This window comes from Schistocerca serialis, chromosome 3 (genome assembly GCF_023864345.2).
Source record: "Schistocerca serialis cubense isolate TAMUIC-IGC-003099 chromosome 3, iqSchSeri2.2, whole genome shotgun sequence".
Taxonomy (NCBI): domain Eukaryota; kingdom Metazoa; phylum Arthropoda; class Insecta; order Orthoptera; family Acrididae; genus Schistocerca; species Schistocerca serialis.
In genome coordinates this window covers 68,822,444-68,847,497 of record NC_064640.1, presented here as the reverse complement: position 1 = coordinate 68,847,497, position 25,054 = coordinate 68,822,444, and the positions used below count along the sequence as shown (strand labels likewise).

General features: G+C 43.1%; 1 protein-coding gene across 1 annotated transcript in view; it reads left to right on the top strand.

Moving 5' to 3' along the window:
• The window catches only part of LOC126470681 (uncharacterized), a 990,891-nt gene that overhangs the window by 341,026 nt on the left and 624,811 nt on the right, over nucleotides 1-25,054 (top strand). The window contains exon 5 of the mRNA XM_050098681.1: nucleotides 19,100-19,180. Within this exon, the coding sequence (XP_049954638.1) occupies nucleotides 19,100-19,180 (81 nt within the window). The remainder of the gene's footprint in view (nucleotides 1-19,099; nucleotides 19,181-25,054) is intronic.

Genomic DNA, 25,054 nt, shown 5'->3' with positions numbered 1-25,054 from the left:
TGATAATTTATGAACTGGTTGACAAGTAACAGTAAGCAAAGGAGTAAATGTTTGGTTGCAAATACTCGTAATATCTTTTACCATCTGAGATATGTCGGAAACAGAAATGCCGTGATGTAATACCTACTAAATTTTGGAATATAACGTTTCGTAGAAATAACCATTAAATGTTTTAAATGCTTAAACCAAAGTATAGGTCAGTGCTGTATTCGCCTGTAGCGCCAGCTACGTAAAGCACCTCTAATCATCGGTCGCCCAATACTGTATTGTGCACTCTCTCAATATTTTGTTTGTGGTTACAGTTTTAAGATGCCCTTCACGCTGATCGTTTTCAAGAGCTGTACTACCGCTCGTGAAAACAGTCGAGGTTTGCTTAACTGTTGAAAAGAAATAAATGTGGATTTTTTTTATTTAACCAGGGACACAAAGCAGCAGGTTCGTAACATCTTGTTGCCCACACCGAAACTAAATTTATTGTGCGGTATCTCTCCTTGTCAGTATAGAAAAACCAAACGAGTGCCCTTGAAAAGTAGTAGGAGTACCATTACTAGTCATCAGTTTGCCACAATTTCTTCAGTGACTCAAATATTTTGCGACTTTTGGCCTCCAATGGAAGGTTCAGTATGGTGCGGTTTCATCCCCCGTTCCACATAGTGTGCTGTTGGGGAGTTCTTTCTCTATTCCTATCGCGTGTAGGGGTTTCTTGAAGTTCCCGTAGCCTGTTATTAAACCTAACATGAGTTTAATCTCACTCATGTTCATTCTTGGGCTTACAGAACTTCTCTTTAAACATGGTTTTGTCATCATTAACTTACATTCTTATCGCGTTTGGGTTCTACGTGCTGACTCCTGGGCCACCTACATGTTTTTGATTTTACCTTTGTCTAAGTCATGGTTGAGGCAGGTTCCGGTCCAACAAATGGAGTCTTCGTCTTTGCACTGGCCAACCTATCAGCTTGTTGGTTATTAACACACACCAAAAAAGGTTTTCCGGAACCTGTGCAGAAAAATGGAATATGGGTCAACATAAACATCATTTCCGCCCTTTTTATTGGTCATGAGAACCCCACATTGCATGTTGTACCATCATACAGCGAGACCTTCAGAGGTGGTGGTCCAGACTGCAGTACACTCCGGTACCTCTAATACCCAATAGCACGTCCCCTTGCATTGATGTATGCCTGTAATCGTCGTGGCATACTATCCCCAAGTTCATCAAGGCACTGTTGGTCCAGATTGTCCCACTCCTCAACGGTGATTCGGCTTAGATCCCTCAGCGTGGTTGGTGGGTCATGTCGTCCATAAACAGCCCTTTCCAATCTATCCCAGGCATGTCGATAGGGTTCATGTCTGGAGAACATGCTGGCCACTCTAGTCGAGGGTTGTAATTACCCTGAAGGAAGTCATTCACAAGATGCGGGCCCGAATTTTCGTCCATGAAGATAAATGCCTCACCAATATGCTGCTGATATTGTACTATCGGTCGGAGGATGGCATTCACGTATCGTACATCCCTTACGGCGCCTTCCATGACCACCAGCGGCGTACGTCGGCCCCACATAATGCCACCCCAAACCAGCAGGGAACCTCCCCCTTGCTGCACTTGCTGGACAGTGTGTCTAAGGTGTTCGGCCTGACCAGGCTGCCTCCTAACACGTCTCCGACGATTGTCTGGTTGAAGGCATATGTGATACTCATCGGTGAAGAGAACGTGATGCCAATCCTGAGCGGTCAATTCGGCATGTTGTTGGGCCCATTTGTACCGCGCTGCATGGTGTCGTGGTTGCAAAGATGGACCACGCCATGGATGTCGGGAGTGAAGTTGCGCATGATACAGCTTGTTGCGCACAGTTTGAGTCTTCACACGGTGTCCTGTGGCGAAAAGCATTGTTCAACATGGTGTTGCTGTCACGGCTCCTACGAGCCACAATCCGTAGGTAGCGGTCGTCCACTGCAGTAGTAGCCCTTGGGCGGCATGAGCGAGGCTTATCATCGACAGTTCCTGTCTCTCTGTGTCTCCTCCATGTCCGAACAACATCGCTTTGGTTCATTCCGGGACGTCTGGATACTTCCCTTCCTGGAACAAAGTACAATGCGGACGCGATCGAACCGCGGTACTGACCGTCTGGGCATGGTTGAACTACAGACATCACGAGTCGTGTACCTGGTTGAATGACTGGAACTGATCGACTGTCGGACCCTCTCCGTCTAATAGGCGCTGCTGATGCATGTTTGTTTACCTCTTTGGGTGGGTTTAGTGACGTCTCGGAACAGTCAAATGGCTCTGAGCACTATGGGACTTAACATCTGAGGTCATCAGTCCCCTAGAACTTAGAACTACTTAAACCTAACTAACCTAAGGACATCACACACATCCATGTCCCAGGCAGGATTCGAACCTGCGACCGTAGCGGTCGCGTGATTCCAGACTGAAGCGCCTAGATCCGCTCGGCCATACCGGCTGGCAAATATCGATATATCCCATCTGTTTTTCTTCTGTCCAACAGGGAACCAGTATCTCTGTCACAGTGCAAGCCATCCATGTTTTTCTCATTTGCTTCCAAGTCTGTTTCCTTCCTTCTATCTCATCTGCTAATATTACCCCATTATCTTTCTCACTTTCTCTGACCAATCCTCTTCTTATGCACTTTGATTCCTTCTGTAATGCTGCCACACATTTCTGTTGGGTGTCGCTACTTACATTCGACAAGAACACAGTGAGGAAATTGATAAACACAGTGTTGATAACACTTATATATCTTTAATTTTATACATTCAGTATCATAATTATGATCATAATTATCATGTACTCTAAAAACTGTAATGTTGATTCACTGAGGGTGTCTGGTTAACTGTAAGAGAGGGCCTGAAAGCCATAATCTTCTCAGGTGAAGTAAATCCATAAACAAATAAATACTTTCTTAAATAATACTACACACTTTTCCACTGTAGCATCTTTAGTATTCGAACATAACATAATTGTTTTCGAATAAGAGTTGACATTGGAACGGTATACCGGGCCTGTTCCAGTTTATTCATGTATGATTTTTTCGTTGCAGTTCTTCCGTTTTACCCTTCTTGTCTGCTAACTATCACGACAGTTGACTCACTTCCTTCCGTACCACATTCTTGCAACTACTGGATTGCAGTTTTAAGTGCACTTAATAGAGAATTACACTTAATCTCCCGTGGCATTAATAGTCTTCCTCTTTCGCTTAGCTTCCTTGGCTGCATTGTTTGAGGGACAGATTCTATGCGATCCCCCTCTTCGAATCGTCTTATAATATCTCCAACCGTATCCATGTGTATGCACTATCTCTATGAAGCGCCATTTCGCACAGTGAAATAGGGCAAGTTGTCGCTGTTCGAACGTCGTGTTAGTTTCACTGCGTCCTGTTGCGAACTAATACAGCATGCGGCAAGACAGAACAATAATGCCAGGTGGTTATAATCAAAATGCAGCTACTCACGGAGGTCCATTGTGGGCTGCAGTTAATGTATGTCAACGAAGCTTGTTAGATATGCTAAATTACTTCCAATTTTGAACACAAGGTGCAAATCTGTCGCTGTACAGTATCTCGTAGACGACTCCGGTGCTCATATTGAACAAATTGTGTAAGTACTTATATGGATATGGTGTCTGTTCTTTCGGATATGTCCGAAAGAACAGACACCATGGATGACCTGCAGCCGTCTAGAACGAAATTAGAATTATATTAATACCGTCAGCTGCTCACGGGCGTTGATATATATCAACGGGGACAGGTGAAAATGTGTGCCCCGACCGGGACGTGAACCCGGGATCCCCTGCTTACATGGCAGACGCTCTATCCATCTGAACCACCGATGGCACAGAAGATAGTGCGACTGCAGGGAGTATATCGCGCACGCCTCCCGCGAGACTCACATTCTCACCTTGTATGTCCACACGCTACATTCGTAGTGCCCCACCCCAACACACTCATTACTCGTGGAAGACATTCTTACCGATTCCTGTAAGAGTTCAGGGAATATGTGTGCATCCAGACAGAAGAAGAAGGTCATGGCCGGTATTGCCAGAACTATATACTTATATGGATATGGAGTCTGTTCTTTCGGACATGAATGTAGTGTGTGGTCATACAAGGTGAGAATGTGAGTCTCAGGGGAGGCGTGTACGAGATAGCCCCTGCAGTCGCACTATCTTCTGTGCCCTCAGTGGCTCAGATGGAAGGCTTTAGCTACCCTCTGTAATAAAAATAAATAAATAAAAAAAACTGAGTGAACGGATTAACGAACAACCTGAACGGGTGTCACCGGACGTCCGCCACGAACAAATTCAACGAACAATGTAGAACAAAATGAGATTAAAAAAAAAAGATGGATAGACCGTCTGCCATGGAAGCAGGAGATCCCCGGTTCGAGTCCCGGTCGGGGCACACATTTTCACCTGTCCCCGTTGATATATATCAACGCCCGTGAGCAGCTGACGGTATTAAAATAATTCTAATAATTATATAAGTGTCGATTCCTAATAAAATCACCATTGTGCTTTTCTCACTTATTTGACATTTTCTGCTCATGTCCCGTTCTTAATCCATTACATATGGAAACATTTCTGTACGCCTTCTTCATTTACAGCGTCATATTTGCACCTGGTGGCCAAAATGTGAACTAATTTTTTCCAGCGTAAATCGGTTCCTCACTAATGCATTAGCATATCTACTAAATTTCGCTGCCATACGATAATTACAGCTCACAGTGTAACTCTGTGAGTAGTAGTTTATCATTAAATAACCACCCGGCATGTGAACCTACAGGGAGACATAGAACGTGCCATAGGAGACACATCGCGCGTTAATGCAAGTGTCATCGGCCGCCTAGCTACGAGCCTCAGTGAGTGGTGTGTTTACGTTCCAAGCATTCGGAGTACCAGCAAAGACTTTTGCAGAGCATACAGTTACTCTTGTTGAGACCCTTGTTTGCAAAACCAGGGATTTGTTTTCCAAAAATTGTCGTTTTCTACCAGCCACTTCCGCTATAACCTAGGCGAAATATTCTGCACTATCCAGGCTAGTATAAGGGCATCAAGCGGAGCCAGGTCTCCACCTGCAAGGCCGCGCTCTCCAAGGCAATCCAGGAACTGATCTTGTGAAACACAACTAGCTCTTTATACTCATGAAGTAATAAGTGCTATCGACAGGGGATGTCAAATTGATTCCATATTTTTAGATTTCCAGAAGGCTTTCGACACCGTTCCTCACAAGCGTCTTCTAACCAAACTGCGTACCTACGGAGTATCGCCTCAGTTGTGCGACTGGATTCGTGATTTCCTGTCAGAAAGGTCACAGTTCGTAGTAATAGACGGAAAGTCATCGAGTAAAACAGAATTAATATCCGGCGTTCCCCAAGGAAGTGTTATAGGCCCTCTATTGTTCCTGATCTATGTTAACGACATAGGAGACAATCTGAGTAGCTGTCTTAGATTGTTTGCAGACGATGCTGTCATTTACCGTCTTGTAAAGCCATCAGACGATCAAAATGACTTGCAAAATGAGATAGATAAGGTATCTGTATGGTGCGAAAAGTGGCAGTTGACCCTGAATAAAGAAAAGTGTGAAACTATACACATGAGTACTAAAAGAAATCAGCTGAATTTCGATTACGCCATAAATCACACAAGTTTGAAGGCGATAAATTCAACTAAATACTTTGGGATTACAATTACAAATAACCTAAATTGCAACGATCACATAGATAATATTGTGGGTAGAGCAAACCAAAGACTGCGATTCACTGGCAAAACACTTAAAAGGTGGAACAGATCTACTAAAGAGACTGCGTACACCACGCTTGTCCGCCCTATTCTGGAGTATTGCTGTGCGGTGTGGGATCCGCATCAGGTGGGACTGACGGATGACATCGAAAAAGTACAAAGAAGCGCAGCTCGTTTTGTATTATCGCGAAATAGGGGAGATAGTGTCACAGACATGATGCGTGAATTGGAATGGTAATCATTAAAACAGAGGAGTTTTTCGTTGCGACGGGATCTTCTCATGAAATTTCAATCACCAGTTTTCTCCTCCGGTTGCGAAAACATTCTGTTGCCACCCACCTACATAGAGAGAAATGATCTTCACGATAAAATAAGGCCGGCCGGTGTGGCCGAGCGGTTCTAGGCACTTCAGTCTGGAACCGCGCGACCGCTACGGTCGCAGGTTCGAATCCCGCCTCGGGCATGGATGTGTATGATGTCCTTAGGTTAGTTAGGTTTAAGTAGTTCTAAGTTCTAGGGGACTGATGACCTCAGATGTTAAGGCCCATAGTGCTCAGAGCCATTTTAACCATTTGATAAAATAAGAGAAATCAAGGCTCGCACAGAAAAATTTAAGTGCTCGTTTTTCCCGCGTGCCGTTCGAGATTGGAACGGTAGAGAGACAGCTTGAAGGTGGTTCATTGAACCCTCTGCCAGGCACTTTATTGTGAATAGCAGGGTAATCACGTAGATGTAGATGCAGATGTAGAGGAAGCACAGACCCGCTCCACGCCTCTGTCATCCTTCACAGCATAATGACATTGCAGTTGAATTTGCAATTTTTTTACCGATCACTTCCCCGAAAGGTGGCCAAGCGGTTAAAGGCGCTACAGTCCGGAACCGCGCGACCGCTACGGTCGCAGATTCGAATCCTGCCTCGGGTATGGATGTGTGTGATGTCCTTAGGTTAGTTAGGTTTAAGTAGTTCTAAGTTCTAGGGGACTGATGACCTTAGAAGTTAAGTCCCATAGTGCTCAGAGCCATTTGAACCATTTGAACCATTTCCCCGAAATGTTAATCATGTTATGTGAGAAACAATGTTACTCTTTATTTAAATCCAAAAAGTGGAAGGTAACTGAACAGCAAAATACTAAAAAGAGGCTGCTTTCTTTCATTTTGATTCCGATGTTTTTATGGCAAGTAAATCAGAAAAGTCGTATTTTCATGCGCTGCTATTGGTCACTTCACGAGAAACTCTCGTTAGTTCTGCCAGATAAGAAGAACCGCACACGTTTTATGTGCAACGAACGTTAGCCATGTTGTTGATGAATCGTATCTTCTGTACAGAACACTAACGTTTCCAGCGGAAGCGGTAGACGTGAAAAAATATAACCGTGTCGTAAGTAGCGGAATACAGCAAATGACTCGTGAGCGGATGGATGTAATGGCGGCGCAAGTCATGCGTGGAGCTGCCACACCGAGCAGATGGCAAGTTTTGGCCTAGAGCCAGGCGGCTGCCAGATGTCCAGCCTGACTTGTGCATTCGCTAATTTCCAGTGGACCGCTGACAGCTTCCAGTTTTTGGCACCAGAGCAACGTTGCATGCAGTTACGACCATGATTCTCACTGGTTGGTCAGTAATTTACAGCGTGCTTTCCGTAATACACGATATTTTGTAAATAGTTTGTGATACCGACAGCAGGCTTTCGAGAACTGATAGGCCGGAAGTATGCTACATTTCGTAGACTAGTCAGAATTTCAAGCTTTCGTAACAGTCGAGGTACTCAACCACTTTTTTAATCGAAATATGTACTTTCATTAACGGCATTCCATAATCTTATAAAGCGGGAGAAGGAAGCCTGGAAATTAAAGATTCGTTGACAAAGAGGTATGTATAGATGAAATAAAAACAGGTATAAAGGGTGCCCCATATATATTACTCACCAAAAAAAAAATTTCTCATGCCTTAAACCAATGGTTTTTAACATGATTGGGTAGTTCTCGCTTAGGGTATACGTTTTATGTATCACCAAAGATGTAGGAGATACGTGATAGAGGATACATTTTTTATATGGAACCATGTAAATTTTATTCAGGACTACACTCACCCTCTCCAAGAGCTATTCACAAATGTGTCATACTGCACCATTTTATCCACGAAACTAGTAGCTATGAAAATGATAAATAATACATAACTTCTCTAATATGAATATCACTTCAGTTCATTTCATTAACTAAATCATTTAACCTCTTCAAGGTGTGTTTGAACATTTTACAAATTAGCGATGAGCATTGAATGCAACATTACTGCTCTGTGTAGTAATTGGATATTGTTATTGTACAGTACCGTATTACAGTACTTATGAAAATGCAAAAGTAACGCGGACCTTTCTAGTAACTTTTACTGTGATACTAGCACTACATGAAAAACAGAGCATTTACATCCCATGCTCAAGATGGTGACCATTGGCAATGATACATAGGGTCACTCTGTGGACGAAGGACGCCCTACATCGTGCTGCTACTTTGTGAGGGCTGTACAAGCATCAACAAAGCGTTGCTGCATGTCCTCTGGTATTGTTGAAACATTTTGCTAGACTGCATCCTTGACTGCTCCGCACAGAAAAAAATCCAGTGCTGTGAGCTCCGGAGAGCGGGCAGGCCAACTAACTGGCCCACCACGTCCAACCCACCTACCAGGGTATTTACGGTCCAGAATTCGTCATGTTCGTAAGGCGTTATGCGCAGGACATCCATCTTTCTGATACCAAGTGACGGTCCTCTGATTCAGAGGTACGGCGTCCAAGAGAACAGAAAGAGTGTGCCTTAAAAATCGGGCATATTGACTACCAGTTTGGTTGCTATTTAGAAAGAAAGGTTAGACAATGGTATCTCCAATAATTTCGCAACAACCATTAATGTTCCATGGACAATGATGCTCTACCAGTCGGAGCCGTCGTGGATTGTTGATGGACCAATAATGCATATTTCTCATATTGGCAATTCCTTTGTTGGAGAATGACGCCTAGTTGGTAAAAAAACCTCACAGAAGAAATTAGGATTAGTCAGAAATTTTTTCTGAGCTCATTGACAAAATTGAACCCTATTGTTGAAGTCATTTCCATGAATTCAAGGTGTAAATGAACATAGTAAGGATGGACTTTATGACGTTCCAGAATGCTATGTGCACTTTTTTTCAAGAAACTAACTTCATGTTGAATTCGTCGTGTGATGACTTGAGGATTCACGATTACAGTAGCGAGCACAGCGGCCTCAGCAGCTTCGTCGACGATTTCGGGGTCTTGCATTTAAATTTCCCGTTTCACGTAGACGAGAAATGAGACGACAAAACATCTAGCGAGAAGGCGATGGCTTGCCAGGAAATCGTCTACTGTACAGTAATTGTGCGTGAACAGAATTTTGACCGCCTACAGCAAATTACAGTACAGGTATATACAGGGTTATTACAAATGATTGAAGCGATTACACAGCTCTACAATAACTTTATTATTTGAGAAATTTTCACAATGCTTTGCACACACATACAAAAACTCAAAAAGTTTTTTTAGGCATTCACAAATGTTCGATATGTGCCCCTTTAGTGATTCGGCAGACATCAAGCCGATAATCAAGTTCCTCCCACACTCGGCGCAGCATTTTGGTGAATTGCGAATTTGCTGCACGAATGCGTGAGGATTCTCTACCGCCCAGATTCGCACATTGTGTCTGTTCACTTCACCATTAAGAAAAAATGTTGCTTCATCACTGAAAACAAGTTTCGCACTGAACGAATCCTCTTCCATGAGCTGTTGCAACCGCGCCGAAAATTCAAAGCGTTTGACTTTGTCATCGGCTGTCAGGGCTTGTAGCAATGGTAAACGGTAAGGCTTCTGCTTTAGCCTTTTCCGTAAGATTTTCCAAACCGTCGGCTGTGGTACGTTTAGCTCCCTGCTTGCTTTATTCGTCGACTTCCGCGGGCTACGCGTGAAACTTGCCCGCACGCGTTCAACCGTTTCTTCGCTCGCTGCAGGGCGACCCGTTGATTTCCCCTTACAGAGGCATCCAGAAGCTTTAAACTGCGCATACCATCGCCGAATGGTGTTAGCAGTTGGTGGATCTTTGTTGAACTTCGTCCTGAAGTGTCGTTGCACTGTTATGACTGACTGATGTGAGTGCATTTCAAGCACGACATACGGTTTCTCGGCTCCTGTCGCCATTTTGTCTCACTGCGCTCTCGAGCGCTCTGGCGGCAGAAACCTGAAGTGCGGCTTCAGCCGAACAAAACTTTATGAGTTTTTCTACGTATCTTTAGTGTGTCGTGACCATATGTCAATGAATGGAGCTACAGTGAATTTATGAAATCGCTTCAATCATTTGTAATAGCCCTGTACATTAGAGTACAAGATAGACAGAAAAACATAATAATCATAATGTTCTCTAACAGTACTAAATATAAAAGAGCAAGTTATTTGTTATATCCTAGCCAGTAATGCCACCCGAGCCCGCTGCCAAAAGGTTGGCAGCATCCAAGTCCGGACGCCGTCCGCATAAGCAGCGCCAGCGAGACAGGAAATCGCCGCAAGTCTGCGCGCGCCACCGCTGGCTTCTGGCTTCTTAAGCGCTGGAGTCGCGAGCGCTAGGACAGTTCTGTATTCGCCGCTCAGTTGTATACTCGCCACCGAATTGTGTACTTGCTAGTCAGTTGTGTGTTCATCGCAGCAGAGTTGTTGTTTGTCGTCAGCCGACGCTGACCTAGCCGCTCCGACACGAACTAGACAGATTTCTGTAGACACGGAGTTCTCTACTGTGTTGCTGTATCTTCGTTAATAAAGATAAGTACCGACTTTTATTTAATCAGTGTGTTTGGGTTTTCCTCTTTCTGTTCACTGTTCCAGCGGACCGGTCGGCCCGCTATTAAAAGTGTGGCGGTGACTTCGTAAGCCGTTTCTACAGCGAATTGCATGTCGCTACGAACACCGCCACAAAATTATTAAATTATTTCCTGCCAACATACTTTCTCCGTAGTTCAGCAGTACTTTCACCTTATCGTCGTTCGTGTACATCATACACCTTCGCACAACAAAAATTGTATTCACATGGTGTACTACCGCCTTGCAATTACTAAGTTACTCAGTTGCACGCCTACACTGGTGGGCAGTGTACTGTACGCTAAAGCAACAACAAATAAGGTACGCGGGTTGGCGTGGGACGTGCGGCTGGAGTACCTGTGTTTACGTGACTCGGAAATCATAAATAAAACTCACGCATCTACTACAGCAATACATTGGTTACGTAATGTGTACAATCAAGGCAATAAACAGCTCGGTTTCTTCACAACAAGTGTACTCTTTATCATTTACACATCTACGTTTTCAAAAATGGTTGAAATGGCTATGAGCACTATGGGACTTAACTTCTAAGGTCATCAGTCCCCTAGAACTTAGAACTACTTAAACCTAACTAACCTAAGGACATCACACACATCCATGCCCGAGGCAGGATTCGGACCTGCGACCGTAGCGGTCGCGCGGCTCCAGACTCTAGCGCCTAGAACCGCTCGGCCACCCCGGCCGGCCATGTCCGTTTTATTGACAAAATTGGTACAGTGTGATACTTTTTCAATAGCTCTTGAAGAGAGTAAATGTGTGGTGTCACCGCCAGACACCACACTTGCTAGGTGGTAGCCTTTAAATCGGCCGCAGTCCGTTAGTATACGTCGGACCCGCGTGTCGCCACTATCAGTGATTGCAGACCGAGCGCCGCCACACGGCAGGTCTAGAGAGACTTCCTAGCACTCGCCCCAGTTGTACAGCCGACTTTGCTAGCGATGGTTCACTGACAAATTACGCTCTCATTAGCCGAGACGATAGTTAGCATAGCCTTCAGCTACGTCATTTGCTACGACCTAGCAAGGCGCCATTATCATTTGCTATTTATCTTGTGATGCATGTACCGTCAGACCGATGTTCACCAATTATGGATTAAAGTTAAGTATTCCAGAAGCTACGTACTTTTTTTGCTAGTCTCAATTCCTTGTCATTTTCCAGACCTCACGCCAGCCTGCGTGAGCTTAAACGCGTGCCTATCGGCTTCCCGTCATAGTGGATTGGCTGTCTTGCCAGTCCACAAAAAAATGTATTCTTGAATGAAATGTACATTTTCCGTTTTAAAAATTTAACATCTTCCCCGTATCTCATACATTTGTGGAGGTTACATAAAACGATACCCTCAACAAGAACTGCCCAACGATGTTAAAAAACATTGGTTTAAAGAACTTTTCATTTAACGCATCAGAAAAATCTTCTGCATTGAAAAACTTTCACTTTACGATTTTCTTGCTTACCGGTTACCACCTGAAGTCCTGGTAAGTTAAAGATATCATGTGTGATCAATTTTTAAACTCACTTGGTTCCGCTTAAGTCTGGAGGACGATCACACGCCAGTTACATTTTCCAGTAGAAATTCGTAGTGACTACAAAATAATTTAATATTTGCAAGAAAGATTGTGTATAGTAAAAAAAAAAGTTCACAATTATCACTGACTTTTATTTTAAAGTAAATAAACTTTATTAAACTTTTTAGTTCGTGAACTAACACAACAGAACGAATGCTTTACTAAAAATCGCTAAGACCAGCACATGATGTTAGTGTTGGACACTAAGTCGTACTATCGAAATATTTATAAGTGCACAGTTTGTGTTTTAATGTTAAAAGTGCCTCGCCTAACTTGCTCCACAAATGTAAGTCCAGTAGTAGCTAGCAGGCGAAAATTTAAAAATTTAGCACTTGCTCTCGAAATATAAGTCCAATCCAAATTAACGGCGAAAAATTATGCAAGTAGGCGGATATGTTGCCAGAAAACCTCAAAGTTCACAGAGTTGTAGCGCGAAAATATTAAAAAACCATAAAACTGACGTCCAAAAAATTTTTTAACACTTTAAAGCGGCGTCCGACACGCTCCTCATCAGAGCATAGGTCCGAACTGTTTCACTTCTCAGAATGAACTACCCCTTACCAAGATGGCAGCAGCTCTTAAAAAGGCTTCCCTGTTGTAATGGAAGTTTTCAGATTCACATTTTTTCTACACACAGCGTACATCTGGCACATCGATCTAGACTAGAAATATACCACCTTTCCAATGGCGTCCTTCAACTTTTTTGTGACTCTCTCAGTTTTTTAAATATTTAAAGTTTAACCAGTGCGGGAGTCAAAGCCGCACCCTGTATGACAGGCAAGATACAACGACGAGCGTTTCATCGATGCTGCCTGGCCATTGCAGTGCAAGCTCGCAGGCTGTACCGGCAGGCCGCGTTCGGTCTAATCATGCCTTAAGCTGCGAAACCAAGTCGTCACCTTCTAGCGAACGATGCAACCCTAAGTTCAGCCTAACGCTGCCGCGCTCACCTATCGGGTGCGCGCCCAGCTGCGTCTGTCTTTACAAGTCTCGGCGTTTGGCTACCTCTGTCTGTCACATCAACTAGACGATTCCTTTTATGCTGTCACTTTTTTCTCTCTTCCGTGACCTTATCTAAGTACCAAATGGAATATCCTCTTCTCTTCTCCGCAGGTCTGTTTTGTCCTGTCTTCCCATCACTTTGAAATGTTGTTTTACTCTACACCTGAAGTCTTCCTTGTTACACATTGTACTTCTGACAATTTGCGTGTGTGTTTTTGTCATCATGGCACGAACTAATAAGAGGTACTAAGTTGATGAACGCTAAATACGTCTGTAGATTGTTTAATTAAACTGAAACCAGTAATGAATAATAAAGATTTACGATTTCAGCCGTTTGCAATAAATTATTTATTCGCGTATCGGATATCATTACAAAATGGTTCAGATGGCTCTGAGCACTATGGGACTTAACTGCTGAGGTTATCAGTCCCCTAGAACTTAGAACTACTTAAACCTAACTAACCTAAGGACATCACACACATCCATGCAGGATTCGAACCTGCGACCGTAATGGTCGCGCGGTTCCAGACTGTAGCGCCTATAACTGCTCGTTCACCCCGGCCAGCGATATCATTACACATGGAATTAGCAGAGCACCAAGTGGAGACTTCACGACGAATCATGACGTTTACAAATAAATATACTGTTAATCAGATTGGTGATCTTCAGTCTTGTGGACCGAAAATATATGCAGAGCTATTGTTCTGAATTTCTACCTCACGTTTTCCTCTTCCCTTCAAATTGCGCAGTCAAAAATACATGTGTAGTTGATTTTTGCTCAGATGTTTTAACTAGAACATTTCCGCAGAAAACTTCCGAGTGTCTTTTCTCGGAAGGGAACATCATTGGTTATAACAACGGTAGAATAGGCACTCAGCCTTTCATGTTTTAGCCCTTCCCTCTGCGGTACTATTGCCACTGCTAGTTATGCATCCTCAGGTATGGACAGTTCCGCTGTCATTGCCCCATGACGTTACCAAGTTGTCAAGGAGGCGACAGGACGGCCATGTACAAGGTAGGATGCGGATATGTAAGCAGCACTGACACCTTCTGAGCGACACTTAGAAACTGACAGTAGACGCTGGACTCCATAAATGTAAAATATTTTACGTATCTTTCATTAATGGAAGTGGCGGTCTCCAATTCCTTACTCTGCAATGATTGGATAAAGAGACTGTCGCGTGCTTCACCGCACCTTACGTGCGACGAGAAAATTTTATATAGTACTGGGGGTATATGGAGCTGATGGTATGATTGTAAGTGTCGTTCGGAAATACAAGCTACACAGTTTGAAATATTGATAGTTTACACTATACAAAGATTCTGAGGGGAGCTTACAGAAAGCGTAGAGCACTTGAGATTTCGAAAGACTTTTACTTATAACCAATTGTAGTTAAAGAAGGGATTTTTCGTGAGTGGCTGTTGTGTGAGAAGCTTTAAAATTTTATAAATCCTTCTACAAGTCACAGAAGTCAACCATACCACGAATTTATTGGGTGAACTTGACAGAGGTCTTTGGAAAAATACAGGGGCCTTAGAAAAATTTACATAACTGTTCAGACGCCCCGTAGGAAATATTTCTTGGAAAAACGAAGACTATTGGCCGGTATACGAAAAACAGTTTTGTGCGCTCCTCGTCAGTAGAAAATAAACAAATTGTATGACGATGAGTCACGGATACAAATAGGTGCAATTTATTTTTAAACATTTACGAAACTGAAGAAAACTAAGCAAAAGTTGTTTCATCCATTTTGTATGGCAGATGGCGTCGTATTAATGGTACAAGAATCGATGTTTTTTTTTCTTTTGAATGTTTGCATCAAACACACAGACAGTTAATAACGAAGATAAAACGCTCCAAAAGTAATGCCAGATTAGATGTGTGAAACCGTTCAACGTATGACGAAAGGAAAGACGCCGTGAGATGGTAGCGTGTCAATAGAGATGGTTAAAACTAAGCGATACGTAATAGAAAGGCCGGTATGGTCACACGGAAGAGACGTTCTTAACTGTTTCCTAGATAATTTTAATTGCGTTTATCCCAGCATGACGTTCACGATGGAGGTTGAAAGGAATGGAAAGCTTCCGTTTCTGGATGTCTTGGTTTATAGAAAGGACGATGGGCCACTGGCTCACAACGTTCATTGAAAGTCCACTCCATCAGACCGTTACCTGCATGCATCGAGTTGTCAACCATCGTTCCAATGTACAGGGGGCCTGCGGACGTTTCACAGGCAGAAAGCTTGACACAAGAGCTGGATCATCTTAAAGTTGGCTTCAAGCAGAATGGCTATACTGACAATCAGGTACGTCCTGCTTTCCGTTTGGACCTTCGCGGGAACCATTAGAAGATGCATGTAAATCGGTGGCTTTCCTACCTTTTGCTGGCAGCATATTTTCGAAAATAGAAAGAAATTAAGAAGATGTGCGTCCGCCAGCTAGGATTAATGCTCCTTGGCTCAGTAAAGGATGGCTTGGTATTGAGGAAATCCCGTGTGTACAAAATCCTGTCATTGAGGGAATGCTTATATTGGTCAAGCAATTCGTACCAATCATGATCGATGTGTTGAGCAACAGCGCCGCACACGTTTGTTTCAATCTGAAAAATCTGCTGTGGCAGAGCACTGTCTTACCGAGGGAAATAAAATCTTATATGATGATACACAAATGATTGCCTGCGTCTCGCTATTGGGATTGTGTTTTAAAAGAATTAATTGAAATTCGACTATCTGACAGTCTTATAAACAGAGGCAGGGATTACCCTGTAAGTAAGATTTGGAATCCTGTTTTATCAGACATTAAAAAGTAAAGGTCTTCGATTCAGCCGTCAGAATAGCTTTGAGAGAGATTTATCGAGTTCGTCAGCTTCCACCACTGGAGCGCCGTATGTTCACTTGCGCTAGAGGACGGTTACTACGATTTCTTGGCCTTCCGGGGCGTATAAACGAGCAACCGCTCGCAGTCTGAATTCAGTTCTGAAGAGATGGTGCACCGGCTTACTCACCTGAAAATGGCAGACTGTGGACTACGGAAAAATTATGTGAAGCTGACTTCGTGACCAGAAAAGAATGTTATCGGTTATTACTCCGGAAAAGCCTTTGTAGTCATAGAATGAAGACTTCTTTGAACTGGTCAGCATTTGCATCATCTGAGTAGGGAGGTCGGTGAAAGGAACCAATTATTAATTTATTCCGGTTTTCGAGTATAACCTCTACCGATATTAATTCACAGGAACTATGTACTTTTTTTTAGCCGGCCGGTGTGGCCGTGCGGTTCTAGGCGCTTCAGTCTGGAACTGCGTGACCGCTACGCTCGCAGGTTCGAATCCTGCCTCGGGCATGGATGTGTGTGATGTCCTTAGGTTAGTTAGGTTAGTTAGGTTTAAGTAGTTCTACGTTCTAGGGAACTGATGACCACACATAAGTCCCATAGTGCTCAGAGCCATTTGAACCATTTTTTTGTACTTTTTTCGCCACAAGACAGACAATTTCTAACAGTAACAAACACGCCAACACCAACTGTATTTAATCTATCCTTTCTGGACAACGTCAGGTCCTTTCTAAAAATTTCGGCTAAACTTATCTCCGGCTTTAGCCAGCTTTCAGTACCTTTAACGAATTGTGCTCTGCACGCTATTTCATCCTGTGTTGATTTTTGTATAACTATTGCAACCTACATCATTTTGAACCTGCTTACCGCATCCAAGCCATGGCCTCCCTTCTTTACATCTCAAAATTCCCTCCATTGCGAAACTGCCGGTTTCCTGACACCTCAGAATATTTCCGATTAACAGATCACTGCAAGAATGACTTTTCCTGTCTGAAAATTTCCACTTTGAAACTCCCTGGCAGATCCTGCCGAACCGGGACTTTTGCCTTCCGCACACAAGTGCTGTACTCACTGATTTATCGAACCACGACTGACGACAGACTTCACAGCTTGACTTCCGGCAGTGTCTCTTCTCCCACATATCAAATCCCACTGATGTTCTCACGCATATATTGTACGCCGAGCACTCCTGGAAGAAGGGATATTATAAAGAACTGTCTTAACCACAGCATAGGGGAAGGTTTCCACAATGAATTATCATTCTGCAGTGGAGTACGTAATGATTTGGAACTTCTTGGCAGTTTAAAACTGTTTGCTGTACAGCACTCGAACCTGGGGCCTTTGCCTTTCGCGAGCAAGTGCTCTGCAAATTGAGCTATCCAAGGACTGCGATCTACCGACCTCACTGCTGGAAAGGACGTAATTATGACCGTACGCAAATGTGAAATTAGAACACTACTGCACAAATGCTGAATATGTCATTTAGTAGAACGTTATCATTTCGTGAATGAATAACTTTAGCATTACGCATTTCAGGATAGCTCATCATCAGGTATCTGTTAAACAGAGGGTACATAGCAATACAATAAAAGCAACAGCAGTGACATGGCGCATCACAAAAATATCCGTAAGTTACAAGTAGAAGGCACGTACCAGATACATTGAGTTGTACAGATGAACTGCAGTTATATTTTACTTATATAACAATCAGAGGCAGACAGGAAGTTCCACAGTGATGACAACACCACGGAACAAAATTCTACCGGTAGGCGGCGATAGTGTGCCCTTACTGGCGCTGCACATCGTCCAGTGACAAACGAATACTTGTGTGTACAATTTTTAAAAATACATAGTCATGTAAGCAGAAAGATCCAAACGACACTATAAAGTACATACATAATTAATTGGTGCCTTACAAGCGCCAATATAGCAGACAATAAGATCATGGGTCGATTTCATAAACGTAAAATAAGAAAAATTTTGAAAGCTCTACGGGCATTTACAATGTCCTCGTTCCATAATGACAAAAGTTGTTACTAATGATCCAGACAACAGCATAAGAAAATAACTACAGAATTACCGTTGGTCAATGAGCGCCAATGTAGCAGATCTAACAGTCGAATGATCTTTTAAAATGTACAGGCAGATACAAAATAATCATTTACAAATGACATTATAAAAAAAGTGTGGCATTGAATTACTAAAACTGAAATTTAATTATTACACCTCTTTTGGTGTCCTAATAGTGTACTGCACAGAGACTAACAGACGTAATGTATAAAAATCACTAAAATAAAGTTGTACGCCAGACAATCGGAGGGACATGGCATCTAGGAATATGCAGAAGTAGTCAAATTTAAAACAAATTGGAACAAGAAGAAAGCAAACCCCTGGCTTATGGTTCTTGCCTATCTCCCCATCCAGGGAATTACGCAAAATCAACCCAATTTTTTTTGCGTCTTCGAAAGTCAATTTTTGCCCTTGCCTTTTTAAATGCGTGTGCAATATTTTTGAATATGGATCTCGAAAGGTATTGGAGGCATTTTTATCTTTCTCGCTTGATAATAGAGGACGAGACATTTGATTCCTAAAAGCTTCCCTATATAACGTATAAATAATTTTTCAGAGTAATCGTTAGCCAAACCAACTTGCAATATTGTATCTATTTCTCTGTTCGCGTTCACACTACTAACGTCTAGTCTAGAATGTTTGTTAAACACTGACAGGAAATATGGACGTTTATGTGCGGACGGGTGACAACAGTCATCACTAATTACGATGTCAGAAGTTGTAGATTTGTTAAAAATGTCTAAAATAAACCTTGACCTTTCCCTCGTAAATTCTAAATGAATACAGTTAAGTCTTTATCTAACTCTACCCTGAACTGAATTTTACTGTTTACTTGGTCCAGAGCATGCGCAAGAAGATTAGGTAGGACATTCGAATGAACATCTGTGCTCATATGTGCATGTAATAATGATGTGGAATGAGTTTGTTGAATGGATACATACCTTATTCATTTTTGTGTTGCTAATGATATGGAAGGATGGGCTTCTGACGCCAACTCGTTGTGATTACAGGAGCTGGAAGATGTGTATAGCGACCTCTGCACCACGCTGGCGGACTCCGTTCTGCAAGGGGCAGAGATCATCAGCTCACGGGTGAGTACGCCGCCACTTGCTGTTTATTGCTTGTCAACCAACTTCGGATCTGAGGCGCATATCTGCAATTACATTATATGGTCAAAAGATTCTGAGCATCCAGTGACAACTGCTGCCAAGAGGCCGCCAATGTACTCTTAACTAATATTGTATATATCCTCATTTTTCTGCTGTTACAAAACTTAAATTTCGGGCAAGGTCTCTCTGTTCAGTTCTGCTAGAATTAAGACGGAATTTGTTTTCATTCGTCCTCTGATGTTATAAGTTAATGGTGCTGTTTTATATAAACTAATTTAGAACACAAACGATGCTCCAGTAGATCCCTATAGCACGCATAAATTTTTCAGATTAATCGTTAGCCAATCCAACTTGACTGTGGTTAGAAATATTCACATACTTATAAAAAATGATCCACGTCGCGTGAGACAAGTGGTGCTAGCTAAAATGCATTCGCAAACAGTTGCGTCCAATCTGCTATCGACCAAAATTTATGGTCCTGTAAAATCAAGAAAACCGGCCCCGCAACATAACACTACCGCTAATTTCGCGGTGGCACATTCTGATAAAGACTGCTCGCAGTTACAGACATATATATTTAGAAAACTGCTGGATATACTAATGGCTTTTCGCCGATCATGTTCACTGATAAGCCAAGACATTATGATCAATGCGACATTGGATGCCGCCTGGTGGCGTTGTGGAAACGTGGCGCTGTAACAGAAGCATGTAGGCGGAGCAGACACGGACGGGATATCACCCTAGTGAAGATATGGATTGCAAATTGGCAAATCCATTGAGATAAGCTGCTTTAACAAAGGGCAAATTATTATTTCACAGAGCCTACGAACGAGTATCTCGAAAATGGCGTAGCTGGTCGAATGACACGTGCTACTGTAGTGAGCGTCTACGGAAAGAGGTAGAAGGACAGTGAAACTACCACTAGGGGCTAAGCAGCTGAACGTCCACGACTCTTCACAGAACGTGGGGTTTGGAGGCTTGTCTGCCCTGTAAAGCAGGATAGGTGGTGATCTGTGGCATCTCTGCCGCAAGAGCACAGTGTTGGTGCACGCACAAGTGTTTCGGAGCACACTGTTCGTCGTACATTGTTCAGAACCCCTACATGTTCACGTGCTGAGAAGGCTCTGCGAGGTGAACGGCGGCTCGAAACGTGCAGCGCGCCACGGGCTCAGGCTGGTCGGAGCAGTATTATGCTATGGGACCTGTGATAGTAACCGAAGACACTCTGACAGCTGCGAACCATCTTCATCACTTCATGCTTGATGTCTTTCTTGGCGGTCATATCGTCTTTCAGCAGTCTAATTGTCCGTATCTCGAGACCAGAACCGTGCTACAGTGGTTTGAGGTGCATTATGGTGAACTCCTGTTGACATCTAGGTGACTAAATTCACCTGATGTAAATCCTATGGAACCCATCTGCGTTGCTATCGGGTGCCATCACAAAGTACGCAAATGGGTGGCCCGTTAATTATGCGAATAACATGACCTATGCGTAGACATCTGATGCCATATACCTTCACAAACCTATCACCAAGTGTCGGATACCTGATACGCAGAATCAGTGATGTATTTCGTTCCCAAAACGGACCAACAAGCTACTGAGCAGGCTGTCACAATGTTTTGGCTCATCAGTGTATTGCTCAAATTATCGCACCATTGTCACCTTATACAGGGTGAATATATAAATATACAAACAACAACAATGTGTGCTCGTCACGATGTGTAACTTTTTAGTGCGAATCGCAACAATGTATGCTTGTACAGTGTGATACTGTGCTGATATTTTGCGCATACAATTGCATAAGTAATAATGAAGATACTCTATACAGGGTGAAAAGTATTTAAACCGACAAACTCTGGGAGGTTGTAGGGGACATCAAAACAAATATTTTTCCCCGATGTCATTTTTTCCTATGAGGAGTATTTAATCAGGTAGAGGAAGATTTCTCTGGCAGCAAATTAACTAAACCAATAAACACTTTTCCATTTTTTATGACAAAGAGACAACATATTAACACAACCCAATTTCAATTACAGTAGATTTTCAAAAATGCCTCCATTGACACGTAAACAAAGGTTACACCGTCGGATCACGTTCTGTCTGATACGGGCAAAAACCCCAGGAGTATCCTGAATTGTTCCTGCTGCTGCTACTATCCGGGCAACCAGATCCTCTTCTGATGCAACAGGAGTCGCGTAAACAAGGTTGCGCATCTCTCCCCACACAAAAAGTCCAGAGGGGACATATCTGGGGATAGAGCAGGACACGGTACAGGACCACCTCTGCTAATCCACGTTTTTGGGAACCGTCGGGCCAGGAATCGACGCACACGACGACTGAAATTTGCCGGCGCCCCGTCATGTTGGAACCACATGCGTTGTCTTGGAGGGAGCGGGACATCTTCGAGCAATTCTGGCAATGCTCTGGCGAGAAAATTGTAATAGTGCCTGCCATTTAATGGCCTAAGTAACAGATACGGCCCAATTAAACAGTCACCAACAACACAACAACACCGACCCACACATTAACGAAGAACCGCACTTGATGAGCGCTAGTAACTCTGGCATGTGGGTTATCCTCACTCCAAACATGCGAATTGAGCATGTTAAAGACTCCATCATGCCCGAACGTTGCTTCATCGGTAAACAACACAGAGGCTGGAAATGTAGGATGCATTTCACACTGTTCCAGGTACCACTGCGAAAGCTGTGCTCTGGGTGGATAATCAACTGGTTCCAGGTTGTGGACATGCTGTAAGAGAAGTGGAAGTAACAACTGCTCTCGTCCCCATGTTACGTGCAATTGCACGAGTGCTTATTGAAGGATCCCGCTCCACATGCTGCAAGACAGCTTCCTCAAATTGCAGAGTTCTTACCGTGCGACGGCATCCCTGTCCAGGTAACCTGCTAAATGACCCGGTCTCACGCAGACATTGGTACACAGCAGCTAAGGTCGTATGATGCGAGATACGGCGATTAGGATATTGTTGTTGATAAACCCGCTGTGCAGCTCATCCGTTGTGGTGCGCTACGTAGTGTGCACCAACCATATCAGTGTACTCACTCTAGGTGTATCGCTCCATTAGTAAACAGAGACAATGCAACTACTACACTGGTGGACAGCAGTTGCCTACAACTGAAGAGCGTAATACGCCATCTAACAACTGATGATCGTAATACGGCCTCTAACAACTGAAGAGCGTAACACGGCCTCCACCGGTTTAAAAAATACTCATAGAAAAAAATGACATTAGGGGAAAAATATCTGTTTTGATGTTCCCTACAACTTCCCAGAGTTTGTCGGTTTAAATACTTTTCACCCTGTATAGAGTATCTTCATTATTACTTATGCAATTATATGCGCAAAATATCAGCACAGAATCACACTGTAGAAGCATACATTGTTGCGATTCGCACTAAAATGCTACACATCGTGACGAGCACACATTGTTGTTGTTTGTATATCTAAGGTGTTCTACATTGAGAGTGTAAGCACCCTTGCTAAAATAGTCAGGGACGAAACTGGTTAAAACGTGTAAAACTTCAAAATGCCTAAGCTACCAGCTCAGTTAAAAACCTACCCCTTCTCGTTTCCGTTCACATTCACTCGTGCAAGTTTAAGTACTGTAATTAATAGTAACAAAAACTGAACACACGGTATCTGTCTTAAAATTTTCCACAAAAGGGATATACACTGCCTGACAAGAAAAGTGGAGGGCACAGAAGACATGGTCAGATGTCTATGTAACATCGTACATCTACACACCATCGACGGGTATGTAAATGATTAAGAGTTACAATCAGTAAACTTCCTATTGCTTAAAGAATCTAACTCCCGTGTATAGGACAGCTACAGACTCTGATCACTTTACAAATGGGTTAATGTGTTAAATATTTAACGTTAAGCATGTAAGCAAGAAGAGTTTAAGAAAGGTTTGAACGTGTCGGAAATAGCTAAGTCCTCTCATTATGAAATACTGGACGAATATAATCTGGGTAATTTGACCTCCATTTTAAGCGAAAGCTAGGTTTTCACTCATCAAAAGTTTATGACGCCATATCTCGTGAACTGTAAGTCTTGCAATGTTGTAATTTTGCAGATGGATTCAGTAATATATGTCGATAGTGGCTGCAAAATATGTTACGAATAGAACCAGTTGTCAAGAAGTAATAAATTAAATCTTCATGTCCGCTGCTGAAATGGTACTGCATGAACTGCGGAATGTAGTAAGCGATGTCTGTTTCCCTTTCATAGTTCTGTGGAGGTTGTCAGCAAGAAAGAGGTTTATAAACGTTTGAAATTATGTGTAAAGTTTGAAATTAAGTGTAAGGTTTGTTGGGAGTCGCTAAGTGCTCTCATGTGGAAGAATGAAATCCAGGTATTTGCGCGCCGTCAGTTATGCTGCCTAAAGAAAAACACATGCATGCATATCTGAAGAACGTTTCATAGTACTACCAGCTGCAGAGTACGAAACCGGAATTTCCCTATAGATGCTGCTAGCCGTCAGTGTAGGGCTCGTGAGACCGCGTCTGCAGCGCCATCTGCTTCCTGTAACGGGTGACGACGAATGTCAACACACAGTAACCCAAGTTCCATACCTCGGTATCTGTTTCAAACCCGTAAACTATCGAGTTTTGTGCCTATGAACTACAATTTGCGGACAGCATTCGTTTTCTGTTATCATTTGAAGAAAACTGCTGCATAATCCCATCGAATGCATGTCGAAGCTTTCGGCGAACATGCTATTGAAAAACGCAGTATTTCGAGCGATTCAAAAAACTCAGAAGTGGTGATTCTGACGTGAGAAACGACGAGCGCGGGAAACACCCGAAAACGATCGAAGACAACGAATTTCAGGCCTTATTGGATGAAGATGATACTCAGACTCAATAGGAATTCGCGTAACAATTGAGTGTGACGCAGAAAGCCGTTTCTCTGCGGTTGAAAGCTATGGGAAAGGTGCAGAAAGTGGGAAAATGGGTTCCGCATGAACTGAGAGTAAGACAGCAAACAATTCGAAAGAGTACTTGTGAAATGCTGCTCGCCAGATACAAAAGAAAGTCGTTTCTCCATTGAATAGTGACAGGTGATGAAAAATGGATATAATTTGAGAATCATAAGCGTCGTAAATCATGGGTGAATCCAGACAAACCATCGGCATCCACTGCAAGAGCGAATCGCTTTGGAAAGAAGACAATGCTCTGCTTTTGGTGGAATCGCAAGGGTGTCATCTATTGTGAGCTACTAAAACCTGGTGAAACCGTTAACACTGATCGCTACCAACAGCAAATGATCGATTTAAATCGAACATTACACCAGGTATACAGCCATTGTAAATACAGACACTGTAAATTATGTTACATTTCTAGACAGGCCGCGAATAGCAATAAAAGCCTTTCTCCGTGCGGGAATCACAGCAAGTGTGCGAGTACAGGAGGTGGACACGACGACATATGGAGGTTTGAGTCGGTCCAGGAGACATGCACGGATAGCTGACGTGGGAAATTCGGGCCCGAGTTCTGGTCCAGCACAAATTTTCGTGTGTCACCAATAATTTTACAACACTGCGAATACGTCTACATCACTGCAGATCGTCTACAGTGTCTTCTGCTTCAGACTTAATTTGGATGGTTTTGCATGACTTATGCTACTCAATGATAAGCTCACCAGACAAAAACTTAGTCACCTTTAGAGGATCTTGTAGTACTGTGTCATTCCGTCCCTGGACTTGATAACCTTTTAAACCACTCGCTGAGGATTCGATCGCGTATTTCCACCAAATTTCGGAGATACTGATGTGGGCGTTTTACCTGCTGTTCCAACTTGTCCCACAGATTTTCTATGAGGTTCAAGTC